The sequence below is a fragment of a genome, unplaced genomic scaffold (assembly GCF_019419815.1).
Source record: "Pyrus x bretschneideri cultivar Hongxiangsu unplaced genomic scaffold, Pyrus_bretschneideri_v1 Contig20, whole genome shotgun sequence".
Taxonomy (NCBI): domain Eukaryota; kingdom Viridiplantae; phylum Streptophyta; class Magnoliopsida; order Rosales; family Rosaceae; genus Pyrus; species Pyrus x bretschneideri.
Window position 1 is genome coordinate 6,980,008 of NW_025999502.1, and position 24,132 is coordinate 7,004,139.

General features: G+C 37.5%; 4 protein-coding genes, 1 long non-coding RNA gene and 1 pseudogene across 7 annotated transcripts in view; all 6 read right to left on the reverse strand.

Annotated features, from left to right (window-relative positions):
• Positions 1–393: 393 nt before the first annotated feature.
• On the reverse strand, positions 394–5,280 carry LOC125477045. 2 transcript variants are annotated; one of them, XR_007258281.1, is made up of 5 exons: positions 5,016–5,280; positions 4,827–4,941; positions 4,251–4,314; positions 3,501–3,568; positions 394–3,071 (listed from the first exon to the last, which is right to left on the reverse strand). It is a non-coding gene; the product is annotated as an uncharacterized LOC125477045 (long non-coding RNA). The 2 variants fall into 2 exon arrangements; XR_007258280.1 differs by having other exon boundaries at positions 4,827–4,947.
• A 3,972-nt stretch (positions 5,281–9,252) lies between these two features.
• Positions 9,253–12,153, reverse strand: LOC103936615 (LEAF RUST 10 DISEASE-RESISTANCE LOCUS RECEPTOR-LIKE PROTEIN KINASE-like 1.4). The gene is given in 7 exon segments (XM_009346457.3): positions 9,253–9,703; positions 9,705–10,066; positions 10,069–10,497; positions 10,598–10,794; positions 10,796–10,937; positions 11,033–11,056; positions 11,394–12,153. Coding segments are annotated over 7 exon segments (2,046 nt in total). The 5' UTR covers positions 12,145–12,153; the 3' UTR covers positions 9,253–9,562.
• A 3,491-nt stretch (positions 12,154–15,644) lies between these two features.
• Positions 15,645–17,462, reverse strand: LOC125477070 (LEAF RUST 10 DISEASE-RESISTANCE LOCUS RECEPTOR-LIKE PROTEIN KINASE-like 2.1). The gene has a single exon (XM_048583837.1). The coding sequence runs from the start codon at positions 16,458–16,460 to the stop codon at positions 15,645–15,647; it is 816 nt and encodes a 271-aa protein (XP_048439794.1). The 5' UTR covers positions 16,461–17,462.
• Positions 17,424–19,967, reverse strand: LOC103936624 (LEAF RUST 10 DISEASE-RESISTANCE LOCUS RECEPTOR-LIKE PROTEIN KINASE-like 2.7). The gene has a single exon (XM_048583838.1). It carries the CDS (start codon positions 18,288–18,290, stop codon positions 17,424–17,426), a length of 867 nt encoding a protein of 288 aa, XP_048439795.1. The 5' UTR covers positions 18,291–19,967.
• An 864-nt stretch (positions 19,968–20,831) lies between these two features.
• Positions 20,832–21,776, reverse strand: LOC125477071 (annotated as a pseudogene).
• An 803-nt stretch (positions 21,777–22,579) lies between these two features.
• LOC103936622 (G-type lectin S-receptor-like serine/threonine-protein kinase At1g61500) overlaps positions 22,580–24,132 on the reverse strand; it is an 81,121-nt gene continuing 79,568 nt past the window's right edge. For both annotated transcript variants that reach the window (XM_048584008.1, XM_048584007.1), the window contains 3 exons: positions 23,878–24,088; positions 23,561–23,798; positions 22,580–23,327 (listed from right to left, as the gene is read on the reverse strand). In XM_048584008.1, the coding sequence (XP_048439965.1) occupies positions 22,865–23,327; positions 23,561–23,798; positions 23,878–24,088 (912 nt within the window). In that variant the 3' untranslated portion in view covers positions 22,580–22,864. The remainder of the gene's footprint in view (positions 23,328–23,560; positions 23,799–23,877; positions 24,089–24,132) is intronic.

Here is a 24,132-nt window from a genome sequence, read left to right on the forward strand (position 1 = left end):
AAGGTGAAGTGACTCACCCTAAACCCTAATCCCTTCTATTGGCAAAAGTTCTAATCTTTCCACAGAGGAGTCCCCACCAGTCTCATGCTCTCCTAGGCAAGTACTTCTGTTGCATGTGCCGTTTGGTGTGCAGTAGGTCATGAGGGCAGTTTAATCTCAATCAAAAGATTTTATTAAAAATGATCTAACAGCTCTGTATGTGATTTCTAATTTTTTCAAAATACTAAGAAATTCATAAAAGAAGCCCATACAAATTCATAGAAATCTATAATATAATTCATGTAAAGCTATCAAATTCCATATACAATTCTAGAATCTATTAGAATCCTTTGAAATCTACCACTTAAAAAGTACATTTAAATCCTTTGAAATCTAAATTGACTACACTCCCCTTACTTCGTGGGGTGGATTCACGAGATTTTGAATTTATGATCCGAACTGTTAATATTACAAATGATAAATTACACAAAATTACCTTAATTATAGATCGAACTAAAATCTCATACCTCATGCTTTTAAAATTACAATATCGTACTTCATCTTACAAATTTATTGCAATGTTCGATGTTAGACTTATCCGTTAAACAATCTCCTAATTTGTCTATTAACTATTGATTTGGCAAACAGAGAACCCACTATCTTGCCCAATTAAATTAAAAAATGAATTAAATATTAAAAAATTAAAAAATTTCTTCTAATTCTCTCTCTCCTTCTCCCAACCAATTAGACTTGGCATTTTCAACCCCACCTGTTAATCCAACCTGACCTGACCCGTTAAAATTAGTATTCAGGTGAGTGCTAAACGGGTCAGGTCATTAACGGGTCATTTTGGGTCAACCCGTGAAACCCGTTAACCACCCATTGACACGTGTTATTGAGGACTTTTGTGTAATTTCAAATTTTCACTCTTTCATTAATTTGTAGTTAGATATAGTGTCTAGTATTTGCAATACTGTATTGCTGCAAAATACGTTGGAAGGCCAATTTCCCAGCTGCCACCAGTTCAGCCTATTCATATTTCGTCTTTGAACTTATCAATGGCAAGTTTTGGGGGTTATGGAATGGTCAAAACTTCGCTTGATCTTGATGTTCTACCTAGGAGTGCTTCATCTTCCATGCCTAATTTACCTTACTAGCCTAATGGAATTTCGGACATGGATAAGTCCCTCATTATTGACATTGCTGCAAATGCCATGGAAGAGTTGCTTAGGCTTTTGCAGACCAATGAACCCTTGTAGATGAAGTCTTCTACTGATGAGAAGGATGTTCTTAATCTCGAAACCTACGAGAGGATTTTTCCGAAGGCTAATAGTCATTTGATTATTTTGGTTGCCTATCTTACTGCGATTGCTGCTTCTCCAAACCTTGGTCCTAGAGATGTTGATGATTGGCGAAACGGTTCTCTGCCTGAAAACGCCAAACCCTCAGATTATGAACGTATAAAATTGATAGAAAGTCGACTTCTACTATACAAAATGAGGCTGTATTTGAGTTGGATGAAATGTAAGAGAAAAATTAAAAAAAAAAATTGTTAAAGGATGAAATGGGTGAAACGAGTTGGGTTTAGGTGACCCGTTACCTTAACGGGTTAAGTTCGAATGACCCGTTAAATTAACGGGTTGGGTCAAACCCGACCTGTTTACAGGTCTAGGTGTGACAGTTGCAGTGTCTGATTAGCAGGTTATAGGGGTCGAGTTGCGTGGTGTAAGTACTGGGTTGATTAGAGTAATTGCAAACAAGTTTCAATTAGGCGTGCCTGACTCGGTCTTGGGCTCGAAGCTGGTCAAGTTCCACTCAGTGGCTCCAGGGAATAGCACAGATTGGTAGTAAACTTGTAAATGGGTCGAGTTTACTGGGTTTGGGTTGGGTTTGACCCGAACCGTTAATTTAACGGGTCATCCGAACCCAACCTGTTAAGGTAACGGGTCACCCAAACCCAACCTGTTAATTTAATAAGTCACCCGTTAACATTTTTTTTATTTTTTTTTAACATTTCATCCAAATCAAATACAACCCCATTTTGTATAGTAGAAGTTGACTTTTTATCAATTTTATACGTTCATAATCTGAGGGGTTGGCATTTTCAGGCAGAGAACCGTTTCGCCAATCATCAACATCTCTAGGACCAAGGTTTGGAGAAGCAGCAGCCGTAGTAAGATAGGCAACCAAAATAATCAAATGATCATTAGCCCTCGGAAAAATCCTCTCATAGGTTTCGAGATTAAGAACATCCCTCCTATCAATAGAAGACTTCATCCACAAGGGTTCATTGGTCTGCAAAAGCCTAAGCAACTCTTCCATGGCATTTGCAGCAATGTCACTCATGAGGGACTTATCCATGTCTGAAACCCCGTTAGGTTGGTAAGGTAAATTGGGCATGGAAGATGAAGCACTCCCAGGTAGAATATCAAGATCAAGCGAAGGTCTGGCCATCCCATGACCCCCAAAACTTGCCATTGATAAGTCCAAAGACGAAATATGAATAGGCTAAACTGGTGGGAGCTGGGAAATTAGCCTTCCAACGTATTTTGCAGCAATACAGTATTGCTAATACTAGAAATTATATCTAACTGCAAATGAATAAAAGAGTGAAAATTTAAAATTACACAAAAGTTCTCAGTAATGGGTGTTAACGGGTGGTTAATGGGTTTTGTGGGTTGACCCAAAATAACCCGTTAAATAACTGGTGATTAACGAGTTGACTCGTTAATGACCCGACCAGTTTAGCACTCATCCGAATACTAATTTTAATATGTCAGATTAATGGATAGGGTTGAAAATGCCAGGTCTAGTCACACCTACTCACTACCGAACCACTTGCATCCCCCCCCATCACCTGCCTAACCCATTGTCACTGCACCTGATATGTGCCGCCCATAACATGTACTGTCACCAGAACCCAGCCAATCCCAAACCACCATGATCCTCACCTGTTCATCACAAACCCGCGCTTACCTGATCACCTGTTGTCTACAATCTATAGCTGCTAATTGAACTTGCTGACGTTGCAAAAGCCGTACGTGCATGACTTGTTCCCGGGCTCTGAGCTGGTCGAGTTCCATTTGGTGGCTCTAGAGAAAAGCATAGATTGGTAGGGAAAGGGTGATGGCGAGAGAGAATTTGAATAAATTTTTTAATTCAGTTGGACAAGATAGCAGGTCATCTGCCTGCCAAGTCAGCAGTTAGCAGATAAATTAACAGAATTTTCTAATGAGGTATAACATAGCGACAATTTCGTAAGATGAGGTATGACATTGTAATGTTTATAATATGAGGTATGAGATTGTGATTTGACATAAGTAGTCAGACACGTGTTGGCCGACACCCAAAGGTGACGAAGCCATACTAACATGCATGAGAAGTGAAGAACATAAATAAAAGTTATAAATTTAAAAATAATGAATATGCAAATATATAACGTATTCAGAGCATACAACTAAACCGAGACACTAGAAAATGAACAATATAAAATTGAATGAACAAAGGAATGGGTCATATACCTAGAGGACTCAATGATGTCAATGCGGGAGTGCCTTAACACCGCGATTGTACGCCTCGATTCCAAGTCCTAAGGGGGTGCAAAACAAAACATGAGTAGACCAAGTCGATATATAAGTAGTACTAAAACAATTATTCAACAACGTACTAACACCCAAAGTTTATGAAAACTCAATAGCATAATATGTAATAGGTTTTCCAAAAACCCTAGCATGCCATAAAACCTTCAATAAAACATATATCATATATAGTGTGTTAAATAGTGGTATCAGTATCGCCCGAAGGCATATAGAACTCTTCATTTGCCCGAAGGCATATAGAACACTTCTTTCGCTCGAAGTCCTTCATTCGCATGTAGGATCCTACAGCACCCAACTGAAGCCATATATAAATATCAATCACACATAGGCTCCTACAGCACTTGACCGAAGCCATATATAGATATCATTTACTCGTAGGCATATAGTGACCACTAGATAAGCACAAAAATCATTGAACATAATTTTTCCAAAGTATATGTATGAATCTCAACGGAGCTCAATAGCTTAAACATCATATCATAAATTATGTTCATAGTATATAATCATAAATCATATATACTACAAAGAACATAAATTCGATAAAGCATGATATATCATAAAGTGTAACTCCAATTTACTCAAAAATGTTTCATAAAATGTAGTCATCAAATCATGCTTTTCATGTATGCATTTCTAATAGTAAAACATGCATTTTAGAAGGGGTCCACTTACAGATACTCCGTCGTTGAGTAGCCATGCGAACTAGGGAAGAAGTGAACACCATAAACAATTGCACCTAAGCACATAAAGCGACCAATTAATAAAATTATACTAAAAAGATTGAATTTGGGAAAACGGACATTGGAAACGAATTCAGGACGTCAAACTACCCATAGAGGGGTCCCGGACAAATTTCGTAAAAGTCAACAAAAATTTAACACAAAGAATATTCCAGATAATATTCCACGAATATTCCAGAGAGTATTCCCTGACGGAATATTCCATCCGAGTCGGGTCGGGTTGGTCAACGGATCGAATCTGGGTCAACGGGTTGGGCTTGGGTTAGTGGGCCAGTTATTATTTGGGTTTGGGCCAGGCTAAAAGGTTGGGCTTGGAGCTGGGTTTTGGGCTGGGTTCGAAATTTGTTTATGAATACGGGTCGAATCGATCCATTTCAAGCCGGGTTGGCCATTTTCAATAGAGAAGAATGCTGGAACATTCCCAACTCCAATCAACCCCAAAATTTGACCAACACAAGTCATGCGATATGTGGATTTAAAGCTACGGAGGAGGGGAAAAGAACTATACCAAAATTTGGTTCAGCCGTGGCTAGAGTTGGCTAGAAAACGGCTTGCAAGCCACGAGATTCCACGTCGGTATCTGGGGAAAATCCCTCTGAGTTGTTTTCAAGCTAAACCCTCACCTACAACTAGTATACATACTTTATAAATCAAGGCAAACAACCATTAAGACAGAGAAAGGGAACTTGAGGCTCACCCAATCAGAGGTTGATGCTCGCCGTATTTCACCAAGTTTTAGCATCGGTTTCCATGGTGCTACAACCCTAGTTTACAAAAGGAGAAGAGGAACGAGGGAGGTGAAGAGGTCCGAGGGTGAGAAGGGTGGTGTATGTGGGTGTGGTGCCTTGTGTGTGAAACTCGGGAAAGGAGAGGATGAGAGTGAGTTGTGAGAGGTTGAGGGAAGAGTGAGCTATTTTGAGAGAGAGTTAAAGTGAGAGAGAGAGAGAGAGAGAGAGAGAGAGAGAGAGGACCGGCAACTTAGAAAGAAGAGAGGGAAAGTGGAATTGAGCCGAGGATAAAATCAGAGGGTGGGCCCCCCATGAGCATACCAATTAAGACCAAAAGCAATCTCATTTCAAAATATCTAGCCCAAAGTGAAAATTTACGAAAATACCTTTCCGTTCCGTAAATTCCGGGACGAGTTGTTACAAATACCCTTTATAAATCATTCTATAGAGATAATATTTGCAAAAAATCAATAAAATATGAGATCATAGTCATCAAACAATAAAGAAATTTGGTTGGATTCCATCAAAGCATTATGAATCATCTATCTATTTGGTATTGTTAGTTGACTAAGCAAACTTAGTTTTAATTGATTTTTTGTAGAAATGATCTTTACCAAGTGATTGTTAATATAAATGGTTTTGATTATAAACATGAAATTATGTGAATCGAACGAAGAACTCTTCCTCAATCTTAAGGAGTCAAGCTCCTCTTATATATTTAGTATCCAGGGACACACATTTTGACACACATTTTTGTGTTGGTGCTTTAAGCCTCTGATGATTCTACTTCACAAAAAAAAAATCATGTAAGAGTATAAAAGATGGTGGAGGACTCATGCATGCATATAAAAATGAATATACATAGAGATAAAATTAAAGAAAAATAGTAGCTTGGAGAGCTATTGCCCTTGGGTCAAGGATGCGCCAAGGTAGGACTTGAAGTCTTGGTACAATATATACCATTTGCCACTTTGGTCTTGCTTTGGTGCACCACAGGCTTTAAGGGCACGATGGAAGTAGTTGCTTACTTCCTCCTGTTGTGAAGCCTCAAAATCCACCTCTCTTCCGATTTGTGTGATGTGATCTTCGAAGGTAAGTTCGACGTTCTCCTTGAATTGGTAGTCAGTCTCGTATTTGGATACGCATTTTCCATAACTTGTTCCCCTCTTTTGCTTTCGCGTGTCCTTCACTTGAGAATGGGAGGGCAAAACTGGTTAGCAGTGCAATAAACCCTCATTGTCTCCCTGTTCCAAGAGATAAAGAAACGTGTTCGGTGAAAATAAAATATCTTACTTATTTTTGAAGCAATGAATTTTTAAAAGATGGTTGCGGGTTGCTTTTAAAGTTGTTCTCATAAAAAATGGAGTTGAGCTTTTAATAAATTATTTTACTTCTTATAATACCCTCATTAATTTTTTAAAATGACATTTTGGACGAACAAAGCGACAGGCACAACCTAAGACTGTGAACACTAACCTTATATCACTGCCGCCATCACCACAACTATCATTGCCACGACCACCACAATCGCCATCACTACTGCTACCACATCCTATTGGCACCACCATCATACTCCCATCATTGCCACCGTCATTGCCACCATTGCCCATACCACAACTACCGTTGTCACTACCTCCACTACTATGTTTATTTTTGTCCTTATATATAACTATCGATGCGACATTAAAAGTTACCATACGCTTTTACACTATTTTTAATACTTACAAAACTTTTAGCAAATAGTTTACCAAACGCTCAAATCTTCAATTTAAAATATTTACACAAGTGGATACCACAAAATCTTATGTTATACTTAATGAAAGTATAAATAAACTCTAAGTGTTAGTCAATCTATCGTTTTACGAATTCTCCAAAACTAATTTCAACGATCCAAACCGTCAAAATTGTTTGTATATGCTTGGAGATCACATCAGCAAAAAATCACAAAAAAAAAACATTCAGCGATCAAGTAACGAGACAAAGCTTTTCAACGGTTATAAACGAAAAATCACGATTTAACGGTTATTTTAACTCCGATTTTGATGATTTTTTATAACTACACTCCTTGACCCTATATGAATACAATGAATGAATTCGATCTTCAATTTAAAATATTTTCACAAGTGGATACCACAAAATCTTATGTTATACTTAATAAAAGTATAAATAAACTCTAAGTGTTAGTCAATCTATCGTTTTACGAATTCTCCAAAACTAATTTCAACGATCCAAACCGTCAAAATTGTTTGTATATGCTTGGAGATCACATCAGCAAAAAATCACAAAAAAAAAAACATTCAGAGATCAAGTAACGGGACTAAGCTTTTCAACGGTTATAAACGAAAAATCACGATTTAACGGTTATTTTAACTCCGATTTTGATGATTTTTTATGACTACACTCCTTGACCCTATATGAATACAATGAATGAATTCGATCTTCAATTTAAAATATTTACACAAGTGGATACCACAAAATCTTATGTTATACTTAATGAAAGTATAAATAAACTCTAAATGTTAGTCAATCTATCGTTTTACGAATTCTCCAAAACTAATTTCAACGATCCAAACCGTCAAAATTGTTTGTATATGCTTGGAGATCACATCAGCAAAAAATCACAAAAAAAAAAAACATTCAGAGATCAAGTAATGGGACAAAGCTTTTTGACGGTTATAAACGAAAAATCACGATTTAACGGTTATTTTAACTCTGATTTTGATGAATTTTTACAGCTACACTCCTTGACCCTATATGAATACAAAGAATGAATTTGATCTTCAATTTAAAATATTTACACTAGTGGATGTGGATATCACAAAATCTTATGTTATAATTTATATACTTAATAAAAGTATGAATCAACTATAATATTAATAATTATATACATTAATTTAATAATTTTATATCCCTAAAAAGTAAAAACTATAATAATTATATAGATGTAGGTGTAAATTGAATACAATTTCATGATGATCGATGTAAATTGAAGATTTTATAAATGGAGGTGTAAACTTTTGAGAAAGACTTACAATCTTAAAAACAAAAACTCTTTATCCTTGCACATCTAATATTTGTAATATATTAGTAGTGTATGTATTATTTTTTTTATTAGGCTTTTATTTTCGAGTGTAGATATATTACTTGAACGAGAAATGTTTTAATGTTTTGAAGTAATATTTATGTGGCAATGTGTGGTATGTGCAAATTTTAAAAAAAAAATATTTTTTTCTTAACGGGTCATAATGGGTCATAACGGGTCGGGTCACTTTACCCGTTGGGTAAAGTGACACGACCTGTTAAGGACCCGTTAAGATAACGGGTGTGACACGACACGACCCGTTAAGATAACAGGTGTTACACGAAAACGACACGAACACGATAGACACGACCCGTTTGCCAGGCCTGCGTGTAAGCGAGGGGCAATCTCGTCTATTTGGGTGTTTACCGTCCACATGTAATATTCTCATTTGGTGATATTTTTTTGTTACCAAACTTGTGTTTACCGTCCACATGTAATATTCTCTCTCATTTGGTGATATTTTTTTTGTTACCATTAGTTACCAAACTTGCCTATATCTATTACACAATAAGATATGAATGTTCAATTATATGATTTTTTTTGTTGTTGAATTATTTATATATGAATTGAAAATAAATATTAGTTGATTGTGTACATAAATATGTAACATAATTGTATAGTACATTAAAATGACCCAAGTTAAAGCTCCAAAACAAACCGCAGCCGAAAATACCGTACAGTTCAAGTTCATCTATGTAGTACCGTGTAGTGAAGAAAGTACTGTACCGTGTCATCGTTATACCAAGTCAGTCCCCAATCCGGCAGTACCAATTTGTGTTGTGGCATCCTAGAGTTACAAGTTACCAAATCAATCCCACGATCTGGAGGATAGAAGCAGCTAGATTGCTCTCAACAGCATGACTTGGGTTAAATAGTTCTGTCCCATCTCTTAAAAACCTGTTGAGGTAATAAAAAGAGAAGAAACAGTTAAAACTGGATTTTGGGCCTTTTGGGAATGCCAAAATTATCATTTAATCTTACGTAACGAGAATTACTGAAAGAAAAAAATTCATTTTTAAAGCAGTGAATTACCAAAAAAACCATGTATTTTGTTTTTTGACAAATGATATTACACAAAATTTATCTAAACTATAGAGAGAAGATTCAAATTTGGATGCAGAAGATAGAACACACTGCTTCAGTCAACTTAACTAAACTTAGGTCCGTAAAGCTGATAAGCAAATAAGAACAAACACAAATTCCACTGACGGTTTCCTATGTTTATGTACAATGCCCGCCTAGCATGCACCAAATAGTGATGATGCTTCTCCAAAGTATCTTGTATCAACATCAAACGAAAACCAACCAATATGGAAAGACATTAAGTTTTAACATCTGCTTATGAGTGTATACAATACTTTTACCATCTAATTTAGAACTGAAGGCTGAAGCTCACTGAAAAAAACAGGAAGGAGGATATGGAAATCTCTACTGCTAAAAGGAACTAGGTGTGGTAGAGCCGCTAACCAATTTATCAGCTCCATTCGAGTCCGGTGAAAGCGGGGGTGGCATATTCCTCAATAGTCCAACCTCGTCTGATCGGATATCCAGCACCACTGCTTCGGCCGTTTTCTGAACCAAGATCTTCGTTTTGGACTGCTTTCAAACCCTCCAACACTTCGTCCATGGTTGGTCGCATATCCCTCTCCTGTTGCAAACACCGGAACGCCAATTCTGCCACAGCTGTTGTCATTCGCCTAACAGAGTAGTTTGTTTCATACCCGAGATGAGGATCCACCAGCTCATTCACTAAATGGTTTTGGATTTTGTTGACAGCCAGGTTGGCCAAATTTATGTCATGCCGGTGCCTGTTGGTGTCCACGGCTTGTAAAGACGATAAAAGCTCGATCAAGACCACCCCAAAGCTATATACGTCACTCTTGTCTGTGAGTTGATAGCACTGGTAATACTCAGGATCGACATAGCCAGGAGTCCCTGCGGAGCGGTTGACACATGGGTGACATCGTTGGGGAACAATCTCGACAGACCGAAATCAGCCACTTTCACGCAAAAGTCGTTGTCTATGAGAATATTGTTGGTCTTGACATCACGGTGTATAACATCATTGCGATGGAGGAAAGCCAGTGCATCAGCTGTCTCTATGGCGATGCTCAATCGAACAGGCCAACTAAGACAGCCGGATTCCACTCGTTTCCCATGGAGATGGTCAGCCACTGTCCCATTAGGAATATACTCATAAACAAGGAGGAGTTCCCGGCTGCGTCTTGAGGTGCATCCATACAGCTTGACAAGGTTCCGGTGTTCAAGACGAGTCAAGATCTCGACCTCGTTCATAAACTGCTCCACACGCTTGAAATTGTTTTCATAAAGGCGCTTCACTGCAACTACGCGGCCATCATGTAGCTTACCTGGACAAACAATTAAAAGAACATTTAACCAAACAAAACCAAGATTATCTGTATGTGAGCTAAATTGCTTGCAAAGATGGAAAAGGAAGTATTTTCGAACCATAGTAAACAGTGCCAAAGCCTCCATCTCCAAGCTCTTTAGCGGGGTTGAAATTTTCAGTGGCTTCCTCTAATTCATTATAGCTGAAGACCTGAACTCCAAAGTAAGTACTCCCCTTATTGTCGTAGTCAGACTTGGAGGTAAAAGAGGGATAAGACGGGATGCTCTGAAATTGCGAGAGATCAGTCGAGGGAGTAGGTAACATCCTTGCTAGTAAGGGGTGTAGGAAGCTCTTTGCTTTGAGTCTGTGCAGCAAGTTTCTTCTTCTTGCGTTGGATGAAATAATATACATAGAACCCTACGAAAACACCGAAAAGAATTGCACCTCCTACAGCAAGACCTGAAGATGAAACAAAATATTGTTTAGATTTTGATCTCCGTCCCATGATGCCAGTGGAAACATTACAATAAGTTGTTAATGAAGTGATATATTACCTATTTTGATATGCGGCTTATTTCCTGAAATAGCCAAACAGATTCAAAATGTTAATAGAAAGAACATCATCTTATCCAAACTTGAATTGGAAGTTAGGATTACATGCAGGAATTTAACAAACTGTTGATACAACTTGTGTCAATATTTGACTTCTAAAAATGAAAAGACAAGAAATTGGATCCAAGAACGATACCAAAACACACTCTAAAGGGTGATACCAAGTCAAGAAGGCTCCACGTTTTGCGAGGTAGGGAAAATACCAAAACAGAGTAAATTTTCAAATTGGGCACTCCAAGCACAACCTAAAACTTGCCCAAAACTACTAGAAGTAAACTCTACAATACCCAGAAAAAGAAATACCTGCTGGGTTACAGACTCGATTGCCGCAAATGCAAACGGGTCGGTTCTTATCCGAGTCAAACCCGCAAAGCCCATAGACATTGAGACACTTAGCGCACTGCTTCTCGTACGGGTTAGTATAATTGACATTGAAGCCGGTCATGATCGCCTCTCCAAACAGAGACCGGTTGGCGACCAGCATCGCCGCCGTGGTTTTGAGAATCCGCACCGTAATCCCAACGGAGCACTTGAACGCGCTCACGATAGGATCAAGCGGTACGGGCCCGATCACGTAATAAGCGTCGTCGAAAGTCAAGTTAAGGTCGCAGAAAAACCAATTCTTAGGTTTAGGAGTGATTAAGGTGGAATTACAGCCGTAGAAAATGGTGACGTCGATGTTGTCGTCCTCATCGTAGGTGAAGAACTCGGACTCGAGAGTCGAGTTCGCGAATTTGTTGGTGCAGGTCGAGTTCCAGAGGTCGGAGCGGGCGAGGGTGAGGTTCTGGTGAACCGGGTCGAGTTTGAGAACCCGGTAGCTCAGCGACGAGATGGTCAACTCGGGCGAGTCATCGACGCAGCTGAGGTGGAACTCTGGCGGGCCGCAGTAGGAGGGGCGGCTCCCTCCGGTGAAGGGGTAGGTGAGGTTCCGGAAGGGCCCGCAGTCGAAGGTTTGGGTGCAGTGGGAGAGGTCGGCATCGGCGGGGAATGACGTCGTAACGTCGACGGAGCAGAAGAAAGAGAAAAGGAAGAGGAGGAAGAGGAGTGGGAGCATTGAGGGAAGGGGGAGTGAAACGACAGCGGGGTGAACGAGGCGGGAAGTGATGAAATTTAATAAGAGCGGAGGTTTTGTGATGACGTGGTGGGCTGTGGTTTGTTGACTTGGGACTGTTGGACTTTTATATCGGGGTAGCGGATTGCACGCTGCTTTTGAATAGTTTTCGGGGCTGCTGGCAAAATTGTATTGTCTTCTAGGGTATTGTCTTCTAGGCTTTATGGATTTCCTTCTTTCAGTTGATGTTGGTATTACTACGATTCAATGGTGTTATTCATTGATTATATATGAGATGTATTATATTTGATTTTTGCAAAATTAAAATTGAATCATATTATTATAATAAACTCATTATAAGGTTTAGTCCATTCCTTACCATTTTAGTATAGATATTAAAAAAAAAAATTAATGTTGGTATGGTATGGAATTATATTTGTTCAATAATCGATGGGCATTTTGGTAATTTAGAAACTATTTTAGTGTTATTTGTCCTTTAAATTCTATAATTCTTGTTATGTATTTGTGAATTAGTATGACTCTTGGTTAACTATTAAAAGGTTTGAGTCAAGCAATGTGGATTAAAAGAATGTCATACAATCTTTAGACTTGATTTTCTAGGTAGAAGACTTCTACTATCTACGTATCTGCGATGAGATTTTCATACTTATTTTAATCGTGTGTTGTTTGTTTTTAGTTTTTAAATTGAATAGCAAGTGGTAGATTGCTCGGGTAGTTAGGATTTTTATATTCAACTTACTGTGTTTTATGTTGAAATTCTTCTTTTTTCTTTATTGTAGATTAGTGGAAAATATTGCTTATACTAAATTTTTTTTTTTTTGTCCTATCTCAATTTACTGTCTCAAAACTTCTTGGTTTTTAACATTTCATATATCAAGTTTTTTTTCATTTCAAAATTATGACTTTAGGTACTAGACTAGAACGAAAAAACTTAATTTATAAAATATTGAAAATTAAGAAATTTTTGGATAGTAAATTAAGTTAGTCCTAATTAAATGAAAAAATAATACTTAAACAAAGAGTATATCACTATATCTAAGTCAAAAGAGGTGTGCTGAAGATTTTTCCTAAAAGTGAAATCCTAAAAGTGAACGAGTGCGCACGTGAAGCCATGTTTGACTGACCAAGTATAGGTATTGTTAAATCATATTAGGTCATTAAATAAGAGAAATCTCCATCAAGAATTTGATTAAATGGAGCTACCTAGTTGGAAAAGAATCCGGAAGAGGATCCTTTTTCAAGATCCCGAGATCTTGTAATTATGTTCGTTGCAGTCAGAAATCATTTGAAATTTAAAATTTAAAAATAAATATAAATAGTACCCTACAAAGATTGACTGCACGATATACAATAAACGAACATGATTACACGATCTCCCGTGAAAATGATCCTGACCGGATTCTTTTCCTTAATAGTTTAATGCATTAAACATGTGGGATGATGTGATGCATGTGCTTTTTTCAACAAACATCAAAACATCGAAGAAATTTTCCCTGAACTGTACCTAGCTTAAGAAATTTGACCCAAAATAAAATTAAAAAAAGTTGTGCCTAAGAGACTTTTGGCAGAAGTGTTTGCAACTGAATTACACACAAAAGATCTTCAAATGCAAAGCAAGCAAATGTTCTTAAATTTTAATTTCAACGTTATAATTTGTTTAGACTTTCTTTTTTGGTCGATTTATTTAGACATCTAGTACGAGGAACTTGGCAGCTTTCTAAAATAATTTTTAGATGACAAGAAAAGAGAATTAACGGTGCGAATTATGTTGTTTGTATTAGGAGCCATTGTCAAATATCATCCTACTTTAAATCTAGAGAAATGCTAAAGAAACTCTCTTAAAAGTGAGATTCTTTATGAACTTTCTGCGACCTTCTAGTTTAACATAAATTCTCATACTAATATTAATAAAATATTTTGGCAAAAACATAAGGCAATAGAGAGTTCATGAAGAGTCTCACTTTTGAGAAAATCTCCTTATATTTCTCTTAAATCTATCCCTGACACATACCACACTAATAAAAAAAAAAAAGCACTAATATACCCTATCGAACCCCAAAAATAATAAAACACGAAAAAAAAACAAATACAAAAAATTTATGCAAATAGTATAATGCATTCTCTTGATTAATGGATGCAAAATATATCACATAATCACAATTCTTGTGTTAATATTGCTGAGAAACTAACAAGTTATCAAATACAAAAATAATTTTTTAATAGCAATATATCTCAACATTCTGCCAAGGTTATTTGCATTGGCCTAAAAATGCACCTACATATGACACACATGTGATATGAGTGAGTTGGTTTTGTTTTGGCATGGAAAATGGCCACCCTAAACGGAGATTGGAATCTAGAAGCATAATTTGGAAATGCTTTTATTAAGAAATCAGAAAAAAGAGGGCACCCACCCAACTTGAAGTTTCCCATCGAATGGCACATGGCTTTTGTCATGGTCATGGTAATGTGAAAGAAATGGATGGGATTGTGAGTGCCCACAATAAGAGTGAGAAAGTTATTTGGTAGTGAGCATGGTTATAGCACTAGTTTAAGATCAAAGGAATGGGAGCAACCACTTAATACTATAGTCTAGTTGTATTTTTCTTCACTAGTAAGTGAGATGTCTTAAGTTCGATTGTTACCAAAGACGAATTTGAACCGCATTATTGCTAGCCCATTATGAGGCTAAGCCCACCCTCTCCCCTTAGTATAGATAATATCATTTGTTCAAAAAAAAAAAAAAACACAAAGAATGCACAAGGAGAAAATGGTGTGCGGAAATTCCTTTCTTTCTAGAAAATAAGATAAAATTAAAAAAAGTAGTTTAAGAACAGAGAAGATGAGAAAATTTAGCAAAGCACAAAGTTAGATCACTAGTTTAGGAAAAGAAGAAAGTTAGAAACAGAGAATTGGCGCACGAGCACATAATGTGTGTTACATGCTTTTAAAGTCCGTCTCTTCTATCAATTCCGTATAGATTACTTCCACATTCCACCATATCCTTCCTCCGCCCTCTTTCATCTATCATTTCTCTCATGCATTTTCCTTAGTCTCTAACAAAAAACAAATGAATACGTGCTAAAGCCTAAAACAAATGGATATAAAACCATCCTAAAATGGTAATCAAACTTTCTTAGCTATCTAAGAAAATCCTGCACGACAATTTATGCACTCTATCAAATTCTAATTTCATATCCCTGCACTCTATTAACTTGTTAGAGTAGAATATGTACTTGTTCTAACAAATGCAGATGGTTCTCTAATTTGAGGCAGCGCATTGGTTGCTGAGGAAGCCTTGCCATAGTACAAAGTACTAAAATTGGAGGACAGAAACTAAAAAGGGGCGTCAATCTAACCCTTCAAACACCAGCGTATTGTCTAAGACCCAGATTGTTGAGCGCATCAATCCTAGTCAGGAATCTAAAGTTTATTGCGCATATTGCTAATTGGTTTTGGGTTAGACTGATAGTCTAATTCTGTCATAAACATAGTGGAAAGATGTTTAGGCGCATACCTTCACAGTTTGAGGGATTATGTCCATCCTTACAGAAGCAGGTGAATTCAGCTGAAGATATATTGTACCCGCACTGACCCCCTGATCCTTGACATTGGTCACACAAGGTATTACTTGCATCCCACTTCAACCCAAACCCGGAGTCAAGTGCAGCAACCAGATTATCCTTGGACGAATTCAACACCAGATTTGCAGCTGCGGATTGAGAAATGCTGGCAGTGACAGTCGTTTTGCAGTTACCACTAATATTCGGCAACTCTAAATTTGTGACGAAGTAATTATTGGAAGTGGCAGTACTGTTTATGCTGCAACTGAATTGACTTGTGGGCTGAATTGGAAGAGGAATGTCAAGCGGGGGACAGTTGTAGAACAGCAGTACTTCTTGAACATCCGATGTATTTTTGACACGGCTTGATTTTATGGTTGTATTGGCAAGTGACACAGGACAAAGGTTGTTCCAAAAGTCCGTTCTAGCAACCCGTAGAGTACTTGTAGATTGATTTATATCGAGGACTCGATAATCTTGGCCGTCAAATGAGATCACGGGAGCATCTCCGCTGCAGTTGAGCTTGAAATCGGGGTAGCCACAATAATCTGGCCGGCTTGATCCCCAAAAAGGGTAATGAACATCCCGAAAATTTACGCATTGGAACGATGTGCTACAGTTGAGGTATCGATCGTCATCCGCAGCCGAAGATTTTCGGACATGGAAAAGGCATATGGTAGTTGTGATCACAAGGAGTAAAGAGATGTTCTGGAAGGGATAGAGGTGTATTTCCATGGGGAGAGAGAGAGAGAGAGAGAGAGAGGGTACTATCCAAAGTCGTTGAAAAAAGGAGAAGATGAATGTGGAATCATCGTCATCTACAATGGACGACTGAGAAGATAAAAAAGGTCGGGGAACGTGACGAAGTAAACGTCAGGTTAAATCTTTACTTAAGTTTCTTGTCTTTAGCATTAAAAAATATAAGGTTCTATTTGGAACGTTAATTTAATTAGGAGTGCTTATAGTTAGTGGCTTTGGTGGCCAAGTCTGTAACTAATTTTATGGTCAAACTTTGCGTAGTGGCCTCGTCAGGAGATAGGTATTGGTTGTCGAACAGATCAGCCGCCTTAATAGAAAAATTGGGTTAATTTTGGATTTTTGTATACCTAATCCCTCTGCGCTTTGATTACAATCATCAAAAGTCAACAAAGGGCGACTCACGTTTTCGGGGGAGTTGTGTAGTTGTATGGTAGGTTAGGTGTATTTTTCGATGGAACTTGAGCGTTTAACTTATGTAAATAAACTTTTATTTAACCACTTGTAGTATATAAAACTAAAATTTAGAAGAAAAATTGTGGTGTGGGAAGAGCAACAAATTTGGTTAACTAGAATGGCAACAAGGGATCAAAATGAACAAAAACATGAACAATCGGTTTTAGGGTTGGCTCGAGCAACATTTGCGAGGAATATAAGGAGTTGTTTGGTATTCAATTCGAAATTAACTCATAATTTTCGAAAATGATTAAGGTCACCACATTATTTAGTAATAATTGGTTTCCAAAACCAAAAGAATTGAATCCAACATGGATACCAAACAAATCCATCACTTGTTTGCTGTTTTTGCAAACAATTGGCTCTACCTGTACTAGGTTCCTTCCCTCTGCTTGCATTCAATTTTCGACCTGGGTTTTCTAGTACACAAGCCTAATTAAGCACAGTTTACGACTAATCATCTTAAACAAAGACTTAGATAGCTAGCTAGGAGTTCCAAATGTGTAATTTACAAGAGAATGACAAAGGGACAAACGTACCTCCGCTTCCTCCTCCGCCTCCGCCTCCACCTCCGGGTTGAATTGAATTAGTAGTTTCATAACATATGGTTGCATACGCCTGATCTCGGCAAAAGCAGCTGAATCCGGAATTAGTAGTAGTGTTAAGCCCACACCGTCCTCCTGATTCCTCACATTTGTTGCATTGATCGGTGTTAATCTGCAATTCCAAAGGGAAGCCCCTGTTTACCGCATCGCTGACGGTTGTTTGACTGGCCACAATAGCCTCAGCAGCTGCTGTATAAACTGGAACAATAACCTCATCTGTACAGCTCACGTAAGATGGCTGATTAACCGTTGGAAATGGCACATAGAAAACAGTGCTCACTGTATTGCTTATGTTGCACTGCTTGCTAAGCCCTATGTTGTTGATATTGCATTGGTAGTAAAACGTCATGTTTGTATAACCAGAGCCATAATCAAACAGAGAGAAGTTGAGGGTGGTGTTGACGAAAGTCGGAGGACAGATAGTACTCCAGTAATCCAGCCTAGCAACTGTAACAGTCCGAGGAGTAGTAGTAGAATTCATTTCAAGAATTCTAAAGCTCAGACCTTTCATGTTGATCACAGGGACTTTGTTCAGACACTGGACCTCGTACCCTGGCTGACCACAGTAAGTAGCTCTGTTTACCCCATAAAAGGGGTAGGAGATGTTTCCGACGCCACCACAATTGATAGAGCTACCGCAGTTTGTGAATTGTGCATCATCCTGGCATAGACTTAACTTGACGTTGATCGAAAGGAAGGAAGCGATCAAAAGAAATGGAAACAACGATTGGAGCAGAAGGGAATGCATGATGGATGTTGGAGGAAAAAGCTCAGCAAAGAGACTGGAGCGTCAAAGGATATGGGGGAAGTAGTACAAGGAATAAGAGTCAGGTTTCTTGTTTTGTTTTAACATACGAGTTGCTTCTACTTCAAAGTTTTGAAATATAGGTCCTTTGACAGATTCAACGAAACAGTAGCCTCCCTCTCTTGTTTGTGCTATGTTTTTTTCTCTTTTTTTTTTTTTTTTTTTTTTTTTTTTTTCCTTTTTCATCATTCATATTGGACTTTCTTGCCCACCGGCAATCCGAAGAAGCCACGTACTAATTTAATATTATTTCCATCTAAAATGATTTAATTAGATGTCACTCTGTTTGTGTTGTTCATCCGTTAAGCTTGAAAATTTACTATATGTGAGAGAGCATGTTGAGAATAAATCTCACATTAATGAGAGAGATCTTACATGTGTTTATAAGAAGTTGGGCTATTCCCTATGTTCTAATTAATTTTATGATGAAACCTCAACTTTATTCATGGTATCATAACAGGTTGACCCACATGTGAAGTCAACTACCACATGCCCTCGAAGTCATCCCGTTTGTGTTGTACAAGCGTTAGACTTGAAAATTCGCTATATGTGAGGAAGTGTGCTGAGAATAAATGTCAATCCATCTGCGTTGTCCACGCGTATGTTGAGAAAAATTTCACATTAACGATAGGAGGAAACCTTGTATGTGCTCATAAGAAGTTAAATTACTTTCATATTACTAATTGATTTTATGATGAAACCTCAACTTCTTAAAAATTTATATATTGCTCCAGAAGCTATGCGCCGAAGTCAAAGGGATGCTGGAGCCAATGAAAAATAATAAAGATAAGATTCCTCAAATTGTTGGTTTGAGAGGGATACCAAACCCATAGAAAAAGACAGGGAATTATTCAAAATATTAAATTCATTCTCTGGTTCTCTTTCTTTTTTCTTTTTTTTTCTTCCACAAATGGGGCTACCTTGTTATATGTAAGTGGCACAAGTGAGCTTCATCACGCTGGCTAAAGGGTTTTGTTTAGGAACTTAGATATTGGCGTGAGTTGAGACTTCTCTATCTGCTGACTCAAGCTATGTTCGTAAGAAGTTACGTGCTTTGTTTCAGTACTATTGGCTTGAATCAGTTTTGGCAGGAATCTGATAGTAGAGCTTATACACACACACACACGCAAATAAAATATTCTACGCTAATATGCATTAAAGGGAAGGGAGATGGCTAGAACATAGGACACAGTGAGTTAAAAAAAATACCACAACCGCTAGAGTAATCAACCACTAATAAAACCCTTATTTGTATATTTGACTATGTATAATTAGATTTAAAAATTAAAAACGAAACAATTATCGAACGGTTCTTAAAACTCTTGAAATTTTTCAATAATTCCTATTATTATATATTGACAAAACAATTCACGATTAAGACTTGATCTTTCCAACTTGAACTAGCTTCATTATAATTTGAAAAGGGCAAGCCATCAAAATCGGACAAATTTAAGCCTTAATTTAACCACTAAAGTATATGCCCCCCTAATTGTTATGGAAGGTTAATATTAATTATCTGCCTAGCTATATTTTGGTCCGTCCATAATTTGCTTTTTGTTACAATAACGTGATCGTGTAAATCCTATCATATCTAAGATATCTATTAGACTATATATTATCTTATTAGAGTTATATTCTTATTTGGGATAAGAAATTTCTCTACTACTATAAATAAAGGCACAATAGGGTGAATAACACACCTCATAGTTATACATCTCTCTTTTTCTCTCACTGCTATTTCATTTGTTTTCAAATATCTTATTAGTTGATGGTCACATTGCTAACCATTTCTCTAACAGAAATTACTCCTTCCGCGTATGTGTGGGGCTAGTAACAGAGTAAATTATTCTTGAATTGACAAAGGACTGAAGTATTCCTAAAAAAATTATGCTGTCTCCTAAAAATTAGTACTTTCAACACTCGGTTGAGGGTACTGAACTCTCCTGGCAACTGTCCAAGGCTCCTACATCAGTTAGCTGTTCAAGCATTTCCTAACCATATTTGCTCCCATTCCCTCGATTTGGCATATGTTTAATGGAGTCACATAATCCATAGACAAAACAAAGTAATGCAGGTGGTTATTGTACTGATTAATGTTTACCTACTTCGAATAGAGGAAGTTCGGAATAGGAAGAGAAGATGAGGTAGGATCATCTACCTTTGCCTGATCAATGTAATTCTTGATTTTCAGGTATTGAATTGAGAACTGTAACGTGGAACTCACATGCTTTTTGATTCCACATGTGTTGGTAAATACGTACGGAAATCATTGAATCAAAATAAGTTCAATACCGATTCTATGCAAGTAATATGTAAGTTGAAAAACGATCGATCACAGTACCAAAAGAGAAAAAGTTGATGTATGGAACCCAAGTGCCTAAAGTTTTTAGCCTAATGGTATTTCCCTTCCCTCTAATGTCAGTGGTTATTAATTAGAAACAAATTTAGCTTAAAATGCAAAACTAAGCATAGCTAATTGGGTTCTTAGTTCATACCTTTAGCTGGTGGTGGCACTACTGCTGGATTGTCTATGGCCTCTGCTGTGGCGGCGGAACAAGTCCGGGACTCAGAAGTTTGATTTGCGCAATGACAAACAGTTTCATTCAAATTCCAATCATAGCCACAAACACCCTTTGAACTAACACACTCACCGCATTTTTCACTATCCACCTTATACTTCACCTCAAACCCTTCCCTCACTACAGCTTCAAGCGCCGTCGCGTTCTGTATATTGAAGATTTCGAAACCCGTTGCATCACTAATCGAACAACCACTTTTGACTTACAGATCGGAGGTCGCGGGACATCTGCAGGTATTGCGGCCACATCCTTATAAGCTTCATCATCGGGGCAGCTGAAATCTGCAACTTTTGAGCTAGAAGTACAATCATAGAGTAAAGTGACGTCCGAAGACCCGATAACATAGTCAAAAAGTTCGGAATTGAGTTTGGTATCCCCAAACTTCGGCGAACAAACTTTGTCACAGTAGTCATCTCTTACAATTTTGAGTGTCTGGTCACCTTGGTTAATCTTCAGCAATCTGTATTTGACCTCCATAATCTCAATGGCGGTAACATCGTTCGAGCATGTTAGCTTCAGTTCCGGATAGCCGCAACTCTCCGGCCTTTCATCTCCCCAAAAGGGAAATCCCACTTGTGTAATGTCTCCACAGTGAAACGCGTTACTACAATTTGTGTACGAATCGAAGCTTGAGGACAAAGGAAAGTTGATGAAAACAAAGAAGGCGAAATGGGATGAGAAGAAAAGCCAGGAATTCATATTTTGGGAAAGTGGAAGTATTTGGTAGAAATGAAATGAATTAAGTTGGTCGTGGTTGGAGTTGGAGTAGGAGTTGGAGTGACACTAGGTAAAAGGAAGGAACTAGAGACAGAGGAAAGGAGCTAGTGACGTTATAGGACAAGCTTATTCAAAGAAAGGAAGTTAACCCAAAAGAATGAGAAAGGGTGGGACAAATTATGAGTACTTGACGTTTTGTTGACTATTTATCTTTCTATTTATTTATTTTTATTACTTGCAATATTTTAAATTAATTTAGTATTGAACTAGCCATCTAATCTAATTTTTAAACTCCAACTTTTATGCAAAGATTTTCAATTAGCCAGAAATACGGAGTTGTGCACTACAAGTCATTACATAATTTGAAGAAATTTTTTTTTCAAATGTCCCTTCAATTATATAATAATATGTGACGTATTACTTGTGTTTTGAACGCACTAAAAAAATACTAAAGAAAAATAATACCATAGCCTGGAGTCTTAATGCCTCATAAAATTTTGTTGACTTGATCAAAAGATTTTATTTTACGCAGATCTAGAATTTTCTTCTCCTCTGGCTCTACGGGTAATTTTTATTGTTTGGGGTTATTTGCTACAAGTCAAGCCAAATTAGTTTACGTATAAGCGCTTCCCAACAAGAAAAGACATATTTTAATGGCCTCAAAAACTAGATCGTACCCGTTCATCCACTCCCACCTACCTATCACCCACGGTCTCGAAGGCTCTCTGTAAGGGTTGTTTATTTTTACTTAAGTAGTAGTTGAAAAAGGGCCTAACAACCATAGTTTAGACAACCATGCTGTTGCACTAACAACCATAGTTTATAGTTCAACCGTTGCTATATTAAAGCCTCGTTTGATATCTAAAATTAAATTGAAATAGATAGACTGCTAAATTAAGGTAAAAATTATGTTCGTCTAAAAACGTAGAAGATCAATTAATCATAAAGAAAACTTATGAGTTTCAATTTCTCGATAATGTAGGATTACAAGGGATGAATTTCCTTCATAGCTAATCCTCTCTAATTCCTTCCAAAATAAAAAAGTATAACTATAGTTTCATTTTTTTTTATTATCTGAGTAGAAATTGCATTCAAAAAATCCATCCACGATGGAAATATATATAGGTCCAGAAGGGTGCCTCAAAAACATAAAGGGCATTACAGATATGCCGCATAAGCAAGCAGGATTGGCCAACCTCCACCACTGTCAGGAGCATACATTTAGCGTCCTTCAATCAGTGTCATTGTAGCTTCATTTGTGAGGAAAGTATTCGAAGGCTGTGGTTGAGGATGAGAGACTGTGTTTTGGATAGTGAATAGAGGCTGCTTAGGTTGTGCACCACCAATTATAGTTGTGGAACCATTTAGCATAAAAACTACATCCGGCATGCTCGGCCTATCCATCGCATTGTCCTGTACACAAAGCAGCCCAATATGCACACATTTCATTACTTCTGAAGCTGAATATGAATCAGCCGCCAGCATTTCATCTACCAACTCCAATTCCCTGCCTTCCTTCCATAACTGCCATGCATAGGCTAGTAAGCCTAGCTGTCGATCATAGATATAGAAGGCGGTATTCTTCTTGCTGCTAATAATCTCCAATACCAAGACCCCAAAACTGTAGACATCAGATTTTTGAGAAAATATTCCACCCATGGCATACTCCGGAGACATATATCCACTGCGCGAACATGAAACTCATTAGTATATATGTAACTGAAATAAGTGTTTGGTTTCTTCCTTTTAAGAACAATGTTACCAAAAAATAAGTATGTAATGTGATCGATGCAACAAATTAGCAGTTTTAATCCAAACAGGAGGAGTCGGTTAAGATTTCTTGATGCAATGCTAACCATTAGAACTTTTGGTTGCGAATAACATGTTCAACAATATATAAAAAGGCATGAATCTTACCGCGTTCCCGCAACTCTCTGAGTATTTTCTAAATTCTGTGTCCCTTCAATTGAACGTGCCAATCCAAAATCTGAAATTTTTGGGTTCATTTTCTCATCCAAAAGAATGTTGCTCACTTTTAGATCTCTATGTATTACCTTCAAATACGAATCGTGATGGAGATAAACAAGCCCTTTGGCAACACCTTGAATAATATTAAAACGTGTACCCCAATCAAGCACTGCTCTTCTCGTCGAATCTGATCATCAAATAATCGATCAATACACCAATTAGAATCTAAAGATAAGAAATTGCAGTGAAGTGCAATTGAAACTAACCGAAAAGAAAAGTATCCAAGCTTTTGTTTGGCATGAACTCATAAATCAGTAACTTCTCATCCTCTTTAACGCAGCAACCCATGATTCTGACCAGATTTTTGTGTTGGAGATTGGAGATCAATAACATTTCATTCTTGAACTCCACTACACCTTGCCCTGAGGTACTGGATAGTCTTTTTACTGCTATTTCCTTCCCTTCTGCTAGCTTACCCTACACAAAGTCGACAAATAAATCATTGCATTCATGTCTGTCTC